General features: G+C 36.7%; 2 protein-coding genes across 2 annotated transcripts; one reads left to right on the forward strand and one right to left on the reverse strand.

Annotated features, from left to right (window-relative positions):
- Positions 1–223: 223 nt before the first annotated feature.
- LOC105336151 (beta-galactosidase-1-like protein 2) lies at positions 224–20,389 on the reverse strand. The gene is made up of 18 exons (XM_034459702.2): positions 19,982–20,389; positions 19,768–19,836; positions 19,266–19,361; positions 19,074–19,182; positions 18,140–18,232; positions 17,490–17,592; positions 12,567–12,725; positions 11,810–11,956; positions 11,401–11,484; positions 11,240–11,287; positions 10,911–10,966; positions 5,937–6,098; positions 5,643–5,738; positions 4,937–5,027; positions 4,322–4,409; positions 3,952–4,066; positions 1,071–1,187; positions 224–426 (listed from the first exon to the last, which is right to left on the reverse strand). The coding sequence occupies exons 1-18, from the start codon at positions 20,233–20,235 to the stop codon at positions 331–333; spliced, it is 1,983 nt and encodes a 660-aa protein (XP_034315593.2). The 5' UTR covers positions 20,236–20,389; the 3' UTR covers positions 224–330.
- LOC105336150 (PDF receptor) lies at positions 13,662–16,224 on the forward strand. The gene is made up of 2 exons (XM_011440328.4): positions 13,662–13,910; positions 14,916–16,224. The coding sequence occupies exon 2, from the start codon at positions 14,933–14,935 to the stop codon at positions 16,127–16,129; it is 1,197 nt and encodes a 398-aa protein (XP_011438630.3). The 5' UTR covers positions 13,662–13,910; positions 14,916–14,932; the 3' UTR covers positions 16,130–16,224.
- Positions 20,390–20,696: the final 307 nt, after the last annotated feature.

A 20,696-nucleotide genomic window follows, 5' to 3' on the forward strand; every position in this document is an offset into this window, starting at 1 on the left:
ATCAAATCATTGTTAATATTTTGATTTGCCTAAGCTTGTTACATAAAATTTATTAAAAGGCAATCTTACAATGAAATGCTCAACAATATCCCAGTTGTAATTGAGCTATAGATATAGCAAGACACGTCCCAAGAATTTTTCTCAGTTCACAGTTGAATTTCTACATATTATAAATTGTTCTGCATAAAAAATGAAGAAAAAAAACCAATCATATTTTGTTCAATTAAATGTTTATTAAGAATGACAGCTAATGAGAGCTAATGAGATCAACTTAACGTGGGGGAAATTGCAATATCCACAGTTATACATGTATGATAATTATGTTAAGCATCACGCATGGCCGACATCATCTTGCAGAGCATCTAGAACATAGGTCTCTTGAAACTTGACGCTGTTGTTTGACTTGTGTTGTTCAAATATTATGATCTGAAAAGAATTCTCATTTCATTTACAGCAAGAATATTGGTATAAAAAATATGCACATATTTAACAATATACGTCTTCACATTTAACGGACGCTGTTTACGCCCAAAACGCTTATAATCTGTCCAAGATATTTATGCTGCACATTTGGACGATTTTAAACAAAAATACACATACCTGTGAAAGAAGTGCAATTGAAATCAATGAAAGGGAAAATGTCAAAGATAACTTATTTCCCACATTATCATTTTTCCCTCGAAAGAATTCACAGGAACGAAAACAGATTTCTTACGAGGATTTATAATGGGGAATGTTGACATCTTTTCTTCATTCGGAACACACTCGGAATACCTCATACAACGTTATCATCCGGGCTTAGTGATGGCTGATGCAATGCAAAATCCCCGTACACTTTCTATTTTTTAGCCGTGTATTGAAAACTGACAAGCTAGAGGGTGCGTTTCAAAAAGGAAATCTTGGGATTTTTTTATACTTTTGAATTTTTAAGAAACTATGCGGCAAAAATATCTTGGGACAGACTTTATTAGAGTTAAATTAAATATTAGAAGTTGATAGTAATTAGAAACTGAACGGTTCCAATGAACTAGTAAGTAAATTTTTATGATTTGGAATTGTGAACAGCTGACCTCATTGAAGCCCTGCCTGAGGTAGGGGCCCGGGACAAACAGAGTCTGTTGGGGACCCTTGTTCCAGTAACGACCCACGTTGTGACCGTTAACGTAGACAAAGCCCTTCGTCCAGTCCTTGGATGTAAAAAGTTAGGTCAGTATAGAGACAAACCAACATCTACATTTACAAATATATTTTCTGGAATAACTATACGGAAAATTATCTCTTAAGGTTCATTTCTATATAAATTATTTACATATACGGAGTATGATTCCCCTATTTCTTACGGAAACTTTAGTTGATTTATAGCTCTATAGAAACTAAAAGGAAATGTATCGACACGCCTTGTTTATCGATTGGTTGAAACCTACAGCGACCTAGAAAAAACACGGACTGCACGAAATTATCATGATGATGTCATACTCCAATTCCAATAGGAGACGATTTGGCTGTTTCTTTTATCTAACGTACTGATGTACATAAACATTTATTTAGTGAATTTAATTTACTTTTTACAATCAAGATATTGATGAAAATAATATGTTTTACGGTGCGACCGTTGGGGCGAGCGCAGCAAGTGATCAAATAATGAATTATGATAAATCAATAAAAATAAAAGTATCAACATAACGTAAATGGATTTGAATGCAAAATAAAATATAAACATGCCTATTTTTTCTAGTAAATTTTCATTATTCATAAGATTGTTTATTTATTTAAATAGAATTTATCTCAGATACAATGTTGTTGAATAATAAAGATTTTAACATAATGTTTATTGCAGTTTATTTCCTCTTTTCTTGCAGCAGACATTTTTCTTAAACTTACATATAAAAAATTGACTTATCATATAGTCCCCCCCCCCCCCCCCCCGTTTAAAAAAATTAATTTACGTATTAAAAAAATTTGCTGATCATATAAGAAAAACGGTTTTGGACCCCCTCCCCCACCCCCCCCCCCGGGGAGGATGTAATAAATGTGAAAATATAGATACCATTGAGCAGTTAAAGAGCTAAATGCATACTACGCACTCACCATTCCTCACCCAGATTAGAATTTCCCTGATTTTGAGAATTTCTTTTTCATTTTGCTTGTAAATATTTTTTGAATGATGCTGCCGCGCCCCTTTTAAAAAACGTTCCTGGAAATTAATTACTGTAAATATATAGTGAATAAAATAAATGTGAGCATTCATCCAAATGTGAGCAAGTTACAACTGTTTCCTATTTAAAAAAAAAATGTCCCCATTCGTTAGCTTTGCAAGATTTTTAGAAGATTTTGGTATTTATATTTCAGCAGATTTACAATAACTACTTAGAGTAATTTCCCCTTATTGTGACGTCAAAGTTCACGTCGGTCAAATGCCGTCTGTTTCTTTGAAAAAACCCTGGAAAAAAAACTAAGTGAAATATACTGTTTTGTTTACTTAAAAAGCATGATATTCTTGAAATTACACAATTTATCTGTTTCTCAAAAGTTTTACTTTGATTCTCGCGAGAAGGAATCAAGTCTAGTGAGATCGTCCGACATAGCCTAGTACCCGAGGCCTTCCGAGTGCAAGGCCTCGGGTACTAGGCTATCGTCCGACATTGATAAATTGCATTGTGGGTCGAAATTTACTGACTCCGAAAAATTCTGTGGGATCAATGTGCAAGAAATCCATTGTGACGTCACTCGAAGGAACGACAACTCTGTTAGTCTTATGTAATGGAATTATTTTATTTACAATGCATGATGTACATAGTCTTTTATCTTGTTCTCGTGAGAGTGTGAAATGGGAAACCATATTTACAGGGAATTACTGGGACGATTAAAACAAGGCATGACTGGTCCGATTTACTGACGCCAAAAAAATCCGTTAAATGAATGTGCAACTAGTCCGAATTTTCTATTCACACACGCCTTGCCGGTAGAGCTCGCTTCGCGCCGGCGCTGCGCGCCGGCGAGCTGCGCTCGCTATAAACAATAAAATGCTTTTTTGATGATTAATGAGGGTTATGAAGGTAGCAATCATTGCCGAAAAAAAATTACACAACGTATTTTTCTGCAACGTCGCAACCTTTATAGATCGCTTTTTAAGGTAGGTCATATTCATGACGTCACAATTGAATATAACTAGATTATGGTTTGTCTGATGCTCTTTAAGGAATGAATTCAATATTAATTTGTTTTATACGATATAAAATGGTTTGAGGCAGTTTACGCTTTATAAACCGCGAAGCGGTTTAATAAAAAAAGCGTAAACTGTTTCAAACCATTTTATATCGTATAAAACTAATAAATATTTAATTCATTGCTTATAATTTAATTTTTTTTTCTCTTCATTGTAGATAAATACGGTCATTTGACCTTTAAAATGACGTAAAATTATACAAAATTCAAACGTAACGTAAGGCGTATTGATACGTTTTTGACGTTAGTCTTACTATGACGTAGGCAACATTCTTTATACGATATAAGATAATTTTTTAGCCAATCAGAAAGCGCGCTACAACCAGAATTAAATTATATTGTTATAAAAGCAGTTATATAGGTTGATAATTTTGAATGACCCGTTTCCCTAATCGTTTAAGAAAAGGATGAATAGTGATGACAAAAAACGTTTACATGAAATTAGGTTGCCACCTATCTTAAATGTTTTCTGGTCATACAGAACTTAATCCGGTTAACCAAGCACATTCCTAAAGTTGGGAACTTTTTAACTTTGCTAATTGATTTATACTGTGAACTATTAGCACTACAGGATAAACTAACAAACTGGTGAGAATGACGTTATTATACGTTATAATAACTCAGACACCACAAGACAGGCGGCGGTCAGAATGAATACAATATATTTCACAGAATACTCTAGAGCCGTTCTATAAAAAGTCGTATACATAAACGATGCGTAAGTACCTTCATACTGAGATAGGAGTCGAGCGGGGTGTAACCAATGAACAGTCGCCCTCTATAGAACCCTGGTAGGTCCGTCTGTCCGCTGTATACCTCCCATTCATGATTACCGCTCAGGCTACATGTAGATATAAAACATTATGAACAACCGTTTTATCTCATCAACACTTGATCACTCTTGATGAAAACAAGATTTCTGGCTAGTAATTGTCATATGCATATGTATTATTCGTCAAGATTAGATTTAATTTTTTGAACTTGGGGGGTGGGGATTGGAGAGGGCAAATCAGAGAGAGAGAGAGAGAGAGAGAGAGAGAGAGAGAGAGAGAGAGAGAGAGAGAGAGAGAGAGAGAGAGAGAGAGAGAGAGAGAACCGTTTGTAGAAGTCGTCATCAAACTCCAGCGGGTAGATCTCCACATCAGTCAGCAGCTCTCCGTCCAAAAAGCAATTGTTGTTTAGACCTGAATTAGGAAATAATCAAAGTACTGAAAGTGAAGGGAGTTGACTTATAATAGACGCTGATGGACACTCACAAACTCCAGTCTATATCGATTTTTGCGGAATTTTTACTAACATCATCCGGATCAGGAACTCGTTTCCGCGTTATCATCTGTGTAAGCTACAAGTTATTACCGGTCCTTGAGGCGTAGAGAACTTGAGATAAAGTCCTATGATATTTTGTTGGAAATCGTTATGTTTTGTAATATATATTAACAACGAGCGAGCTAGCAGAAAAAGATCACAATTATCAACTTCGGCAGTTTATTCTTGGATTGAAAATAACGAAGTTCGATGCAACAACTAACGCACAGTTCTCACCACACTGCTCACTTACTCAAATGTACTTTTCAAATGTGTCACTTTATTTACAAACGGTTACCTTGACTGGTTTAAGTAAATATGAAATCTCTTAACTATATACTAATTCTGTAAATGCTGTAGTGGTTTAACTAACATTTACCATGCTAAGAGTCGTTATAATTCTCACCTTTCAACTGTTCGTCCAGTATCGTGGTTCCCATAATTCCATAGTTCACACGTCCTCTATTCTCAACCAAAATATCCAGAACTCTTCCTTTCTGCAAAGTTAGATACTCTTTGTATATACATGTATACGCATAAGACAAAGAACTCATAGGGCAAAGAAGTATCTGTACTGTTTAGTACAGAACAATTTAGCTGGTTTTTTTCGCGGTTGTGTTATCTTTTAACAGACGATACTCACTTCTTTCGTGGAAGGATGATACAAACCGACTGTTTGCGCGGATATATCGTCTGTGTTATTGGACATTATGATACTGTACATACTGTCTAAGTAAAGCGATATACAGACTGTACATACTGTGTTTTATTGTACAGACTGTATACCGTTCTTGTTGTACAGAATGAACATAAAATTTATATTGGACTGACTGTACGTACTTGAATTACATTGGACAGACTGTACATACTTGATCTATATACTGGACAGACTGTACATACCTGATCTATATACTGGACAGACTCTACATACCTGATCTATATACTGGACAGACTCTACATACCTGATCTATATACTAGACAGACTCTACATACCTGATCTATATACTGGACAGACTCTACATACCTGATCTATATACTGGACAGACTGTACATACCTGATCTATATACTGGACAGACTGTACAAACAGGATTCTTTAGTGGACATTACGTACCGGCTGTGTGTCGGTGTGCCGTCCTCTAGAGATGTTCACATTCACATTGTCCACCATACCCTCCAGAATGGCCACGGAGTTACCATCCACAAACACCTACAACCAAATCAAAATCCAAACATAAAAGATTCTTCATTTGAATGATGTTCAGATTTGTCATTAATACTTTAATATTTTGCCTTGTTATTCTGAACTCCAGAAACAATAAGTTTATTATCTTTGGAAGTTTGTTTTTATTGTTCAGAGTAAAATGTGTCTGAGAAATTCCGATATCAGAGTTTAAGCGATTCCAACCTCTATCCTGTCCCTGGGGAACTCCGTAAAGGTCAGGTTGTGACCCTCAGTGATGTTGACCCGGTACAGGATGTACCCGTACCTCTGACCTCCAAAGTCAACTCCGTCCACAGAGTGAAGGTCAAGCATCTCCATGGGAATGGTCCCATTCTCACTGAATTTCTGAAGACAAAAAGGAGATAATTGTACAGTGTAAATGACTTGAGAAAAATATCTCGGTATATGATGTTTAATTTCAAATGAAACACTAGCACGGGTTCAGGGGGCTTGATAGTCAACAAATTAACTATCAGATCTACCTGAAATCGAAAAGTATGATTTGTTAAGGTATAAACATCATCTATGAAAGGAAAAATATTAAAGTAAAAATTCCTATATTTTATTTTTAAAGTTTTGGTACTTACCTATATTGTTACATGTATATAGAGCTTTTCTTTTAAAGGAGAAGAATTCGGTCTAAAAATGGCCACGGCCATTGAGTCCTCTTAATTGTCTGTGATAGCATAACTCAGCAAAAGCTTGTGATAGCATAACTCAGCAAAGACTTGTGATAGCATAGCTCAGCAAAGGCTTGTGATAGCATAGCTCAGCAAAGGCTGGAAATAGCATAACTCAGCAAAGGCTGGAAATAGCATAACTCAGCAAAGGCTGGTAATAGCATAACTGAGCAACAGCTTGCGATAGCATAACTCAACAAAGGCTTGTGATAGCATAACTCAGCAAAGGCTGGTGATAGCATAACTCAGCAATGGCTTCTGATAGCATAACTCAGCAAAGGCTTGTGATAGCTTATCTCAGCAACGGCTTGTGATAGCATAACTCAGCAAAGGCTTTCATAGCATAACTCAGCAAAGGCTTGTGTTAGGATAACTCAGCAAAGGCTTGTGATAGCATAACTCAGCAAAGGCTGGTAATAGCATAACTGAGCAACAGCTTCCGATAGCATAACTCAGCAAAGGCTTGTGATAGCAGAACTGAGCAACAGCTTGTGATAGCATAACTCAGCAAAGGCTTGTGAAAGCAAAACTGAGCAACGGCTTGTGATAGCATAACTCAGCAAAGGATTGCGATAGCATAACTCAGCAAAGGCTTGTGATAGCATAACTTAGCAAAAGCTGGTAAAAGCATAGCTCAGCAAAGGCTTTCATAGCATAACTCAGCAAATGCTTGTGATAGCTTATCTCAGCAAAGGCTTTCATAGCATAATTCAGTAAAGGCTTGTGATAGCATAACTCAGCAAAGCTTTCATAGCATAACCCAGCAAAGGCTTGTGATAGCATAACTCAGCAAAGGCTGGTGATAGCATAACTCAGCAAATGCTTGTGATAGCATAACTCAGCAAAGGCTTGTGATAGCATAACTCAGCAAAGGCTTGTGATAGCATAACTCAGCAAAGGCTTTCATAGCATAATTCAGTAAAGGCTTGTGATAGCATAACTCAGCAAAGCTTTCATAGCATAATTCAGCAAAGGCTTGTGATAGCATAACTCAGCAAAGGCTGGTGATAGCATAACTCAGCAAATGCTTGTGATAGCATAACTCAGCAAAGGCTTTCATAGCATAACTCAGCAAAGGCTTGTGTTAGGATAACTCAGCAAAGGCTTGTGATAGCATAACTCAGCAAAGGCTGGTAATAGCATAACTGAGCAACAGCTTCCGATAGCATAACTCAGCAAATGCTTGTGATAGCATAACTCAGCAAAGGATTGCGATAGCTTAACTCATCAACAGCTTGTGATAGCATAACTCAGCAAAAGCTGGTAAAAGCATAGCTCAGCAAAGGCTTTCATAGCATAACTCAGCAAATGCTTGTGATAGCTTATCTCAGCAAAGGCTTTCATAGCATAATTCAGTAAAGGCTTGTGATAGCATAACTCAGCAAAGCTTTCATAGCATAACCCAGCAAAGGCTTGTGATAGCATAACTCAGCAAAGGCTGGTGATAGCATAACTCAGCAAAGGCTTGTGATAGCATAACTCAGCAAAGGCTTGTGATAGCATAACTCAGCAAATGCTTGTGATAGCATAACTCAGCAAAGGCTGGTGATAGCATAACTCAGCAAATGCTTGTGATAGCATAACTCAGCAAAGGCTTTCATAGCATAACTCAGCAAAGGCTTGTGTTAGGATAACTCAGCAAAGGCTTGTGATAGCATAACTCAGCAAAGGCTGGTAATAGCATAACTGAGCAACAGCTTCCGATAGCATAACTCAGCAAATGCTTGTGATAGCATAACCCAGCAAAGGCTTTCATAGCATAACTCAGCAAAGGCTTGTGATAGCATAACTTAGCAAAGGCTGGTGATAGCATAACTCAGCAAAGGCTTGTGATAGCATAACTTAGCAAAGGCTTGTGATAGCATAACTCAGCAAAGGCTTGTGATAACATTACTCAGCAAAGCCTTGTAATAGCATAACTCAGCAAATGCTTGTGATAGCATAACTCAGCAAAGGCTTTCATAGCATAACTCAGCCAAGGCTTGTGATAGCATAACTCAGCAAAGGCGTGTGATAGCATAACTCAGCAAATGCTTGTGATAGCATAACTCAGCAAAGGCTTTCATAGCATAACTCAGCAAAGGCTTGTGATAGCATAACTTAGCAAAGGCTTGTGATAGCATAACTCAGCAAAGGCTTGTGATAACATTACTCAGCAAAGCCTTGTAATAGCATAACTCAGCAAATGCTTGTGATAGCATAACTCAGCAAAATCCAGTGATAGCATAACTCAGCAAAGGCTTTCATAGCATAACTCAGCAACGGCTTGTGATAGCTTAACACAGCTAATACTTGTGATAGCATAACTCAGCAAAGGCTTTCATAGCATAATTCAGTAAAGGCTTGTGATAGCATAACTCAGCAAAGGCTAGTGATAAGATAACCAAGCAAAGACTTGTGATAACATTACTCAGCAAAGACTTGCAATAGGATATCTCAGAAAAGGCTTGCGATAGCATAACTCAGTAAAGGCTTGTGATAGTATAACTCAGCAAAGGCTTGTGATAGCATAACTCAGCAATGGCTTCTGATAGCATTACTCAGCAAAGGCTTTCATAGCATAAATCAGCAATGGCTTGTGATAGCTTACCTCAGCAACGGCTTGTGATAGCATTACTCAGCAAAGGCTTGTGTTAGGATAACTCAGCAAAGGCATGTGATAGCATAACTCAGCAAAGGCTTGTGTAAGGATAACTGAGCAACAGCTTGCGATAGCATAACTCAGCAAAGGCTTGTGATAGCATAACTCAGAGCATAGCTCAGCAAAGGCTTGTGAGAGCATAGCTCAGCAAAGGCTTGTGAAAGCATAACTCAGCACCGGCTTGTGATAGCATAACTCAGCAAAGGCTTGTGATAGCATAACTCAGCAAAGGCTTTCATAGCATTACTCAGCAAAGGCTTGTGATAGCTTAACTCATCAACAGCTTGTGATAGCATAACTCAGCAAATGCTGGTAATAGCATAACTCAGCAAAGGCTTTCATAGCATAACCCAGCAAAGGTTTGTGATAGCATAACTCAGCAAAGGCTGGTGATAGCATAACTCAGCAAATGCTTGTGATAGCATAACTTAGCAAAGGCTTTCATAGCATAACTCAGCAAAAGCTTGTGATAGCATAACTCAGCAAAGGCTTGTGATAGCATAACTCAGCAAAGGCTGGTAATAGCATAACTCAGCAAAGGCTTTCATAGCATAACTCAGCAAAGGCTTGTGATAGCTTAACTCAGCAAAGGCTTGTGATAGCATAACTCAGCAAAGGCTTTTATAGCATAATTCAGTAAAGGCTTGTGATAGCATAATTCAGCAAAGGCTAGTGATAAGATAACCCAGCAAAGACTTGTGATAACATTACTCAGCAAAAGCTTGTGATAGCATAACTCAGCAAAAGCTTGTGATAACATAACTCAGCAAAGGCTGGTAGTAGCATAACTCAGCAAAGGCTGGTAATAGCATAACTCAGCAAAGGCTGGAAATAGCATAACTCAGCAAAGACTGGTAATAGCATAACTCAGCAATGGCTTGTGATAGCATAACTCAGCAAAGGCTTGTGATAGCATAACTCAGCAAAGGCGTATGATAGTATTACTCAGCAAAGGCTTGTGATAGCATAACTCAGCAAAGACTTGTGATAACATAACTCAGCAAAGGCTGGTAATTGCATAACTCAGCAAAGACTGGTAATAGCATAACTCAGCAAAGACTGGTAATAGCATAACTCAGCAATGGCTTGTGATAGCATAACTCAGCAAAGGCTTTCATAGCATAATTCAGTAAAGGCTTGTGATAGCATAACTCAGCAAAGGCTTGTGATATGATAACCCGGCAAAGACTTGTGATAACATAACTCAGCAAAGGCTTTCATAGCATAACTTAGCAAAGGCTTGTGATAGCATAACTCTGCAAAGGCTGGTGATAACATAACTCAGCAACGGCTTGTGATAGCATAACTCAGCAACGGCTTGTGAAAGCATAACTCAGCAAATGCTTGTGATAGCATAACTCAGCAAAGGCTTTCATAGCGATGTTTTACCTGAGATATTTTCGTGCAAAATCACAAAAAGGTGTGGACACTGATGTGATTTTACAGCAAAATTATGAGCAGTAATGTTATATCTCATAACTGGTAACGCCATATTTCAGCATCAGTATTAACAGTAACGAGATATCTCAGAAAATGTATTTATAAAAGAATGACAAAAAATACCTCAGGGATATGCGTAAATGGTGTTTGATTTATCGGCATAGGTACAAGCAGGTTAAGGAGGGGGGGGTGTCAACAAAAGACCCTTCAGATCTACTTAAATTTTTTATTATGATTTCTTCCAGCTATAAACAACTCCTTAGTAAAATAAAATTCCATATTTCTAAGTCTTTAATATGAATGTTTCTAATATATTTATACAGAACTCTTCTTGTTAGAGAGGTTTATATAGTCATAAAATGGCCGCGACCATCCGGCCTTCTTAATGATCGTTACCTTTGTTAGTGTCAGGATAGTCTCTAGCGGCATATACTGCTTGATGCTCACTGCGCCTACAACCAGACAGACCGCTTAATACTGTATCATATCTATATGTTGATACGATCTTCACTTGTAATAATGAAAGATTTTCCTTCAGCTGTCTTATTTATTCCGACCATAATTTAATTTTCCGATGTACCGACAGAATTAACCGACTGTGTGTTACATTCATACAGTCTATATTGTTCAGAGGGTGATTTCCTCTTGTAAAATATAACCACATCAATAGAAAAAACGTAACTTAACTATCAACTGTTTTGTTTAGAGACAGCTTAATAATATACCCCAGTCTTCTTTGGGAGTGTCGTATGGGATTTCAGGACGATTTCTCTCTACAAGAAAATGAAATCATCTAACTACTGCATGCAGACAAGACTGTATAGGTGTTGATAATGAATTAAATTTGGTGACTTTTTCAACTTTGGAAGAAATGGTTCTTATCTACCCTTTGTGGCTTCATAGATTAATTGTCGAGCGATTCTGTATTTCTCTGTAATATCTCCCGCTTCCGTTAGTAATGCATCGTAATCTGTATCAACAAAGATCGTCACTATTTATGTGAGACTAGAACGTAAATCATATCTCATTTACACATCTTTGAAATTTCGTTTTAAGTTTGAGACGCAAAGTGGCTGATTCACTTTTGACAATTTTCGTTTTATTACATCTTTATATTATCTGACACTTGATACTTTCTCGCATCGTCGCAAACCAGAGTTTTAAGTCCACAAGTTTCCTCAAACCGGGTAATGATGGAGAGGATCGACGTCACGATGGAGAGAATCGATGTGAATCACACGTGGGTCACCGACGATGACTTTCTCGCTGAAAATCTCACAATGATAAAAACTAACCATAGGAAGTGACGTCAGTCTTTAACGTAATTTCCTTAAAGTCCCAGTTTGCTCCGCTCATAAAACCAAAATTTGTCCCTCCATGAAACATGTAGAAGTTAACAGAAGCAGAGCGATTCAATATTGCCGTCAATGTGCTTCCAAAATCTGTAAAATAAAAACATTTTTCTTTGACATACAAGCCTAGCCCGACTTTTCTAACCATTTTTGTTACAGTTTGTCCCAAGTTATTTCTTCCACACTTTTGAAGATTTTTAATAAAAATACAAATACCTGAGAAAGAAAGTTAAATTCGTTACAAGGGAAAAATCCAATATATCTCAATTGACACATTTTCATTTTTCACTCATAAAAGTTCACAGGAAAGAAAAAACGACTTCTTACGGAGATTTAATTTATACATCTAATGGGAAATGTTTACACATTTTTCTCCAGTTTGAACTACTTGGAATACCCCGCACAATTTTTTTCGTTATCATCCGGGCTAAATGAAAAATCACCGTACTTTCTATTTTGGGTTAACGTTGTGTATTGAAACATGAAGTGGAAAAGTGGGCGTTTTTTAAAACAGATAATCTGCACATTTTTCATATTAGTGGATGAACGTAGTTTGAGCACAAAGGTATTTATGATTATCAAATTATCAAACGAAAAGAGGTAGGAGCAAAAAACAAAGTTGCTGACTTTTCAAACACCTTAACTAACCGTGTTTGTTAGTCGACTCCTGTAACTGTGTTTCTTAATTAAGAGTTTTTACCCTGGAGGGACTGGGAGTGGTGCTCGGTTCCCCAGTGATCAAACCAGCCTGACCAGTACTCAGTGACCATCAAAGGGAAGTCATCACTGAGGGCTTCCACTTTACGAAAGAGTTGCTCCCCCTGTTCGATGTCCTGAAAGTTGACGGTAGGGAGCGCTTCTGTTAAAAAAAAACCAGAAAAATAATATACGATCAAATTATGATTGTTTGACAGGCGCGGGCTACAAAATTCCAATTGTATCACCTCGTACATCACTCTAGGAGTTTATATATCAGACCTCATCTGTTTTAACGGGCTCTGACAGAAAAAAATGGGATGAGAGATATATATCCAGCGTTTGATTTTATTTTCAACAACAGTCAAGCAGTGACTAAAGACTCAGGGTTCATCGAGCTGATCTTGAAATAAAATAAACAATGTGTTGAATGTTCTACTGAGGAATTAATGACAAAGCACTTCAGACCCAATATGCATCGGTACATGTTTCGGAAAACAGACATTTTCTGATCATATAAAATTACCATTCCCCTCGCCTCGTTTGTCCAATACAATTATTTATCCCATTTTTCTGTAATATTTTGAAACAGCACCGACAGATTCCATTAAATTGGAAGGCACATGAAGTTCTTCGTGAAACATTTGAACTCTGTAAACGCAATTATTCATCAAACGAACGTCCGTATCTATATAACTCAGAGATGAAGTTGGAGAAAATAAATTGTGATACAGACAATTTAAGAATAAGAAGAGAAAACGGCCTTTTAAAACAAATTGAATCTGTTCGGATCTTTAATTTGCAAAGAGTTTTCTAGAGTTTACTCATATATTTTGTATTTCGTTCACGCACATTTTTTCTCAATTAAAGATAAAATGATTTATTTGAATTGTGTAAAAATCGCAGTATTCTTTGATTCAAGTGATGTCCTACTTTCTTCTCGCTGAGATTCCTAGCTGTTACATTCCCGCGACCCATTTAATTACTTTAAACTAATTGAAATAACAAGATACCTACCACATATAAAAAACCATCAAGATTCAGCTAAATTTACCCCAAACTAAACAGAAAACACGGCAAATAAAGTGAGATAAAAAGTCACGCATGAGTGGGCTCGCAGATGAAGATAAACGATTCTTTCGTGAGATATTCCGTGAGTAGCGTTAGTGTGGAGTCCCTGAGGTATTAGATCAACAAGAAGGTATTTTGTGGACGAGGTGCTGCTCTCTGTCCCCTCGGCGTTGTATACATGTAAGAACTGGAGTCTATTTATTGATTGGATTTCATGGTCAGCAGCCAGTGGTCTGGTTAGCACCAGTTCAAGGAATTTCCCAGATATTTTCATGAGGTAGGGCACTTTATAAAATTGTAACACTCTCTAAATAAGACAATAGTAATGTCGTTCTATAATGTCATCTTAATTAAACACATGTTTGAACATCTTAATTAAACACATGTTTGGACATCTTAATTAAACACATGTTTGGACATCTTAATTAAACACATGTTTGGACATCGTAATTAAACACATGTTTGGACATCGTAATTAAACACATGTTTGGACATCGTAATTAAACACATGTTTGGACATCGTAATAAAACACATGTTTGGACATCTTAATTAAACACGTGTTTGGACATCTTAATTAAACACATGTTTGGACATCTTAATTAAACACATGTTTGGACATCTTAATTAAACACATGTTTGGACATCTTTTCCATCGTAACGATGCTTGCCACTTATTTTTATGGATGAGTTCGGAATCAACGAAACATTTTTTTATCCTATTTTAATGTAAATGAACGAGTATATTTTATTTTCCGTAGGAGAGAGAGAGAGAGAGAGAGAGAGAGAGAGAGAGAGAGAGAGAGAGAGAGAGAGAGAGAGAGAGAGAGGAGAGAGAGATCGTTAAAATCTACTGTCACCGAGTAAGTCACATTTAACGATATAAATAGTATAAAAATTGTATATCTGTGATTATAATTTTGTAACTCTGTTTAAATGAGCCTCTTTTGTGTCACATTAAATTTATATACATATATATTTACATACATAAAACACAGAAATTTATTTCTTATAAAAATGGTGAAAATGAGATTTTTGATACTCATTGGAACATCTGGAATCCAATTTTTATTTGAATTTTCCTTCTCTCTCTCTCTCTCTCTCTCTCTCAAAAAATAAAAATTTTTTTGCACTTCAGAATTATGTAAGAAATTTATTGCAATAAAAAATTAAGAATAATTATAAGCATAAATTTTCGCGTGTTTATCACTTATCTAATGATTAATGCCCGTGTAACGATGGCGTGGTAAAGAAGCATTTCTCACATTATCGATTCCTTTCCAGAGCCCAATGAATTCCTCATGATTAGTGGTGCCAACATGTCGGATCTGTTCAATGGATGTGGGGAGGGGACCGGTTTCTCCCCCACCCCCCACAACCTGACGTACTGCGGAAGTGTCCACGACGGCCTGATGTGCTGGCCTCCGGCCGTCGCTGGACGCACAGTCAGGAAAAAGTGTCCGGCTTTCCACGGATTCGACTCTAGTCGGGACGCGGTCCGGAAGTGCGGCAAGAACGGAAGCTGGGAGGAAATAGTGGAATCAATTGTGACCATTTCTAAAACGAACTTTGCGGAGTGCGTCATTCCGTATGAAGTAGACATTTTCCGGAGATTTGACGATCACACTAGGGATACGGCTTTGACCATGAGTGCAGTTGCACTCTCACTTCTTATTCTATCTCTACTAAGTATTATAGTTGTCTTTGTGATATATTACTGTATCCTGCCAAAATTTATAAACACTTGTCTACATGTGAGAATTCACAAAACATTGTTTACAGCTGCCATTTTAGACATTTTAGCTAAAATGACGTCACATAGTTTGTTACTTTATGAGCTAAACAATATCTCGTTTCTGAATTCAATATTTTTTACAAGTTTCATGTGTAAATTTCTAGCCACATTTAAACAATACACAGAAATAGTGTACCTTGGTTGGCTTGCGATGGATTCGAACTTCATCCAAATACTTTGCAAATCAGAACACTTGTGTTCCTACGGATTTACCATGTATTGCATTGTGGGATGGGGCTTACCCGTCGTACCCCTAACTTTGTGGGTGGTCACACTGGTAGTGGACCACAAAGTACAGTGCTGGATAGACCACACGTCACATCCGGTGATGTGGGTGATTGATATCTATAAAGTCTTTATCTTGACCACCACGCTAGTGTTTCTCGTGTTGGCTTTGGTGCGACTCCACATGGCCAAATACAAGGACAAGGTGTACGACCTTCCCAAGATGAAGTATGAGGTCAGAATGTCGCTCGCGAACTTGGGCTTCGTTGGGATCTCCTGTGCCCTAGTGATGATTCCCACACACCTCCCTTTGGGTGGCCACCAGGTCGTCCAGTTCCTGTCCGTTATTATGACGTCATTAATGGGATTTCTTGCCGCCATTATTTACGCTTTCGCAAACAAAGATTTCTTAAAATTCTTAAAGCACAATGAGGTACGCATGCGCTTTGGTAAATATCTAACTCTAAATGTTCCGTAAAGGTGATTTATAGTTTTATTAAGAATGAAGAAGTGAATGCTTATGTATATATCGATGTTTCAAATGAGTGGCACAAATAAATATATTTCATTTTCTTCATGACTGAATTTAAACATTTCTTCAATATTGAATAGGTCACTAGTACATCTATATATTTGGTCGATTAGTTGATAGTTTGTTTTCACGATACGTTTATTGTTCCTAAACCACATGAATTAGATTTTATTAATGTTTAAAATAGTGTTGCAGTACATGTACAAATCCTTCTTATATAAACCTCCAAAATAAAATAATATTTACCTTATAATTGAAACAAAGCATTGCGTTTTCAAAGATAGGGAGAGAATTCTTAAAAAATATAATTATACATTTTGGTTGTTAAAATATCTTATAGATGAGGTAAAATCGCTAACTAAAGTATATATCTGTCAACGATTTTGATGTATCATCTACATGATACGACTTCGATCGAGGGTAAACAAAATATTGCCTGACAGAAAATAATGACTATAGAAATGGCCAATTTGTTACGGACGAAATGTCGTGCCAAGTAAAAAAGGCGTTTTAATTCCAGAAAGATGGATAATAAATCAAAAACAGAATTGTTTTAAAGCTACTCAAATTCTTTGCCATTGAGATTTTTATAGCTTTGTTTTATCTTTTTCTCCATCTTTTCAGTTCTTGAAAGTTTCATAGCATGACTTCATTCTCTTTCTCTCGCACAGCTGTGATTAATGATGGTGTCAGAAATAGGTTCTCTTCCTTTGGTTGTCACCTATTTCATGCCGACCTTCGGGTTTTTTGTGCCCTCTGATGACGTCACAGGATGCCAATAAGTAACTAACCCTGTCCAATGACGTTGTCCTCAAGTAAACTTGACCCAATAATTAAAGGTGCCATTGACCTTATTTAAAAGATTGTTTATTTTCTTTGTGATCCACTTCCAAAGTTTTTTCTTTAACATTTTTATTTTTCAAGAGAAGATGGTCTGTCTGTTTTTGTTTTATTCATTCAATTGTTTTATTTTATAATGGTGAGCAAATTAAAATCTTAAAGGAAATACATAATGAAAATAATTTTATAATTAAGCATTAAATATTTGGTTGTTTTTTAAAATTTCACTTTTTACTTTATCAAACTTTTGAAAACTTATTGACAGTTACAATTTGTGATTTTATAATAACAGAAAAATTGGTAAAAAAAAAATGTCATTCGATTCTGCTATGCAAAATCAACATATTATTGTAAATGAACAATTAAATATTCATTGGTTCATATCGTTGCAAGAGAATGACATTCTCGAGAAAAGCCTAATTTATGACGTCATCATACTCTAGTATAATTCACACCCATGGCCTACCTGTGTAAAAAGGGGCGTTGTCCAGTCCGTTTAGACCCTCCGTATAGTTGAAGTAGCCGTCTGACGTAAAGAAAAGTTCCCGGATGCCGTTGTCTATCAGTGTCTGTCGGAGATAGGACAAGGCAGTAATCAGTGGAATGTATAGGACTAAACAGTAGCCACAACACAATGCAGTGTAAAGGACTAAACAATAGCCACAACCCAATGCAGTGTAAAGACTAAACAGAAATCAAAACCAAATACAATGCAAACCAAATTGTAATTTAGATAACAATAATCGAGAGCGCTAGCTTTTGAAATAACCAACAATAGATGAAATTTGAAATATATGAAATTAAAGGAGAAAAAATATGCGTGCCATGAGGCGAATTTGATAACCGTTTGTTCGTTTGTGAAATATTGCGAGATTTCTCTTTAAGAGCAGTGTTTAATTCACGTGAAATAATATTGTTGTATGCGCGTAGTTCCTAAAATTCATTACTAATTTTTAAACACAACTTTGATATTTGTATTCGATTGCTTGATTGATGTTTGAAACTGTTCTGAATAGAGTTTGTCAACACTCTATGTTTGTACAAATGTTTTAAATTTTTTTCTTTTATTTTTTTGGGGGAGGGGGGGGGGGCTGGAAGTGGTTAATTTAATCTGACCTTCTTCAGAAACAATAAGTGGCCTGTGTCATTGCTGTAGGAACCGAATTCGTTCTCCACTTGAACCGCAATGATTGGGCCCCCTTTGTGGTGCTGAAAAAGAAAACAGGTGCCAGTACCAGCAGTTCACGAGGTGTTTGTCATTGCGTGGGTGTAGAGGGTAGAAGGGTAAGGAGGACGACGGCTGGTACCGAGGTTCACTTTGGATTTTGACCTCGCGAGCTGTACTAGTGGGAATATATTACACTGATAAAGAAACAGCTCAGAATAATGGATTTATGATCGGGAAAGCATCAATTATTCACAGAATCGAGTCATTCTTGACCTTCAAGTCTGCACAGGGAAGAAAATATCTATATAAATATAACACAGACACTCATTCGTTTCTTCAAAGTTACGTGTGCACAAATCAGACCCAACGGTTTATAATTACTGTGGAGTTCAAACTTCTAGAAAATAAATTATTGGCTATTTTATTATTAATAAGTTAACAACTTGTTGTTGCATTAAAGCTATAAATTAGATAATATATCTTACGTTAACATCGTTAGATATACTAACAACCTACAAGATTAATGTAGCATGGAAATTGAGGGTTCATATGGAAAATGGTTTAACTTGAATGCATCCATACATGCAATAGATGTAATGGCAATCGAAAACCATATTCTTGACAGAGAGAGAGAGAGAGAGAGAGAATGAGAGAGAGAGACATTATGTTCTAATTAATCACACAGTTCATTAAATTCTGTGCAACCTATTAGAGCCAATTTAACAAAAACTCGGGCTTTAGACGGTTTGTATCAAAATAGGCTATCAGTCATATCGGGTATTGATATCATTCATATCATATATTTGTTATAAATTCATTGTTTAAGTAGCGGCGACTGAATTAAAAGTTGCGAACCACGTTTGCTGTAGAATTGAAGAATACCTGTAAATCCGACACCTCTGACATCAACCGGGAGAAGTAACTCTGGACACGTGACTGGTAGCCATGGTAATTTGTCCTCACTTTCATGTCGGGATCCCGTAACAACCAACTGTAAAAGTCCAAGATATCAAACAGGCAGTTTGTGCATTATGTATCAATAAATACGTTTTATTTCATTCAACCAGGTCTTACGGCGGGAGTCCCCCATAATCCCATTCGGAACAGATGTATGGCCCGGGCCGGAAGATGACGTAGAGGCCAGCTCTGTGCGCCATATTGATGAACCTCCTAAACACAAACCACTTATATGATATTTATTTTCATTTTGATATGCAATTTATTTTGGCTCTCAATATGATACATTGACAGGCGAGCAAGGAACAAAGAGCTTACACTTCCTTGTGAGATACCATTGCATAAAATGAAAAGGGCAGAGAAACAACAAAAGAATAATCTAAGTCACTAGAGCTTAGAACAATACATCAAGTATTATATGATGCTGCTTCTATTGTTTTTATGTAGAAAATATGCTAATATTATATACAGCTAAAACTGTGATTAACTTCTATATCAAAAGTGACTTTTGTGTACCATATATATAAATACTGCAGTAACTATATCTATAATTTCAATATATACAGTCTCAATTGTTGCAACTTTAACACGATCGAAAAATGTGTCATGTGCACGTTACCTTAAATCAAGTATTCCTTTGAAATTATATTTCCCGGGATATGGTTCATGCAGATTCCAAGGCACATACCTGTAACAAAAGATAGTGTTCTTGACATTGGTATTTTAATGAATATTTCTTAAATGACATCTCAAATGTAAACACTAAAATATAGATATCATTTAGTCTGTTTTAGTTTGTTTTTATGTGAACCGAGATCATATTGCATTCTTACAATGTCAATGTGTTTAATCCACACGCCTTCATCTTCCGCATCCGGTCCCACCAGTATTCCGGAACGACACGGAAATAGTGCAAACTTCCACTCAAGATACGGAGCGGGTTCCCGTCTAAATAGAATGTCCGGTTTTGAAAAGTCAGGCTTCCATTGCTTACATACGGAGAATCACTAACTTGAGCCGAAACAGACGAAGCAATTAAAATAACAGTCACCGCAGCGAATGCGATGACGTATAACTTGGTATCCATATTGTCTTGTTATACGCTATGGATGTCTACTGGTTTACATGTACAAGTACTGCACGCCCATGCACTGTCGTCTGCTCCTTGATAAGAATGACTCGTGTGATCTTGGAGGAGAGAACTCGTGGGACAAAGTAGGTCTGTAGACCAGACATCGTACATCACCTAAGTAAACCTTTATCTATAACTTTGTAACGAGGAATGGTTTTCTTCAGATTATTTGTATAACTGAATTAACCTTAATTTTGGACGTTGATACCCGGCACTGTTGGCATTTTAGTTCGAAAATTTAGAAGAAAACAGCTATTAGCAGTGTAGAAGACAAACATACAATATTGTAATGAATACGGGAAGATCTTTATCCTAGTATGTGAAAATACGTTTTAGCAATTCTAATACAGACAGTCTTGCTAAAAAAACAAGAATTTCTCTTAAAGGAAGTTGTCAGCATTAAACGTTTTATGTTA

Source organism: Magallana gigas, chromosome 5 (assembly GCF_963853765.1).
Source record: "Magallana gigas chromosome 5, xbMagGiga1.1, whole genome shotgun sequence".
Lineage (NCBI taxonomy): Eukaryota > Metazoa > Mollusca > Bivalvia > Ostreida > Ostreidae > Magallana > Magallana gigas.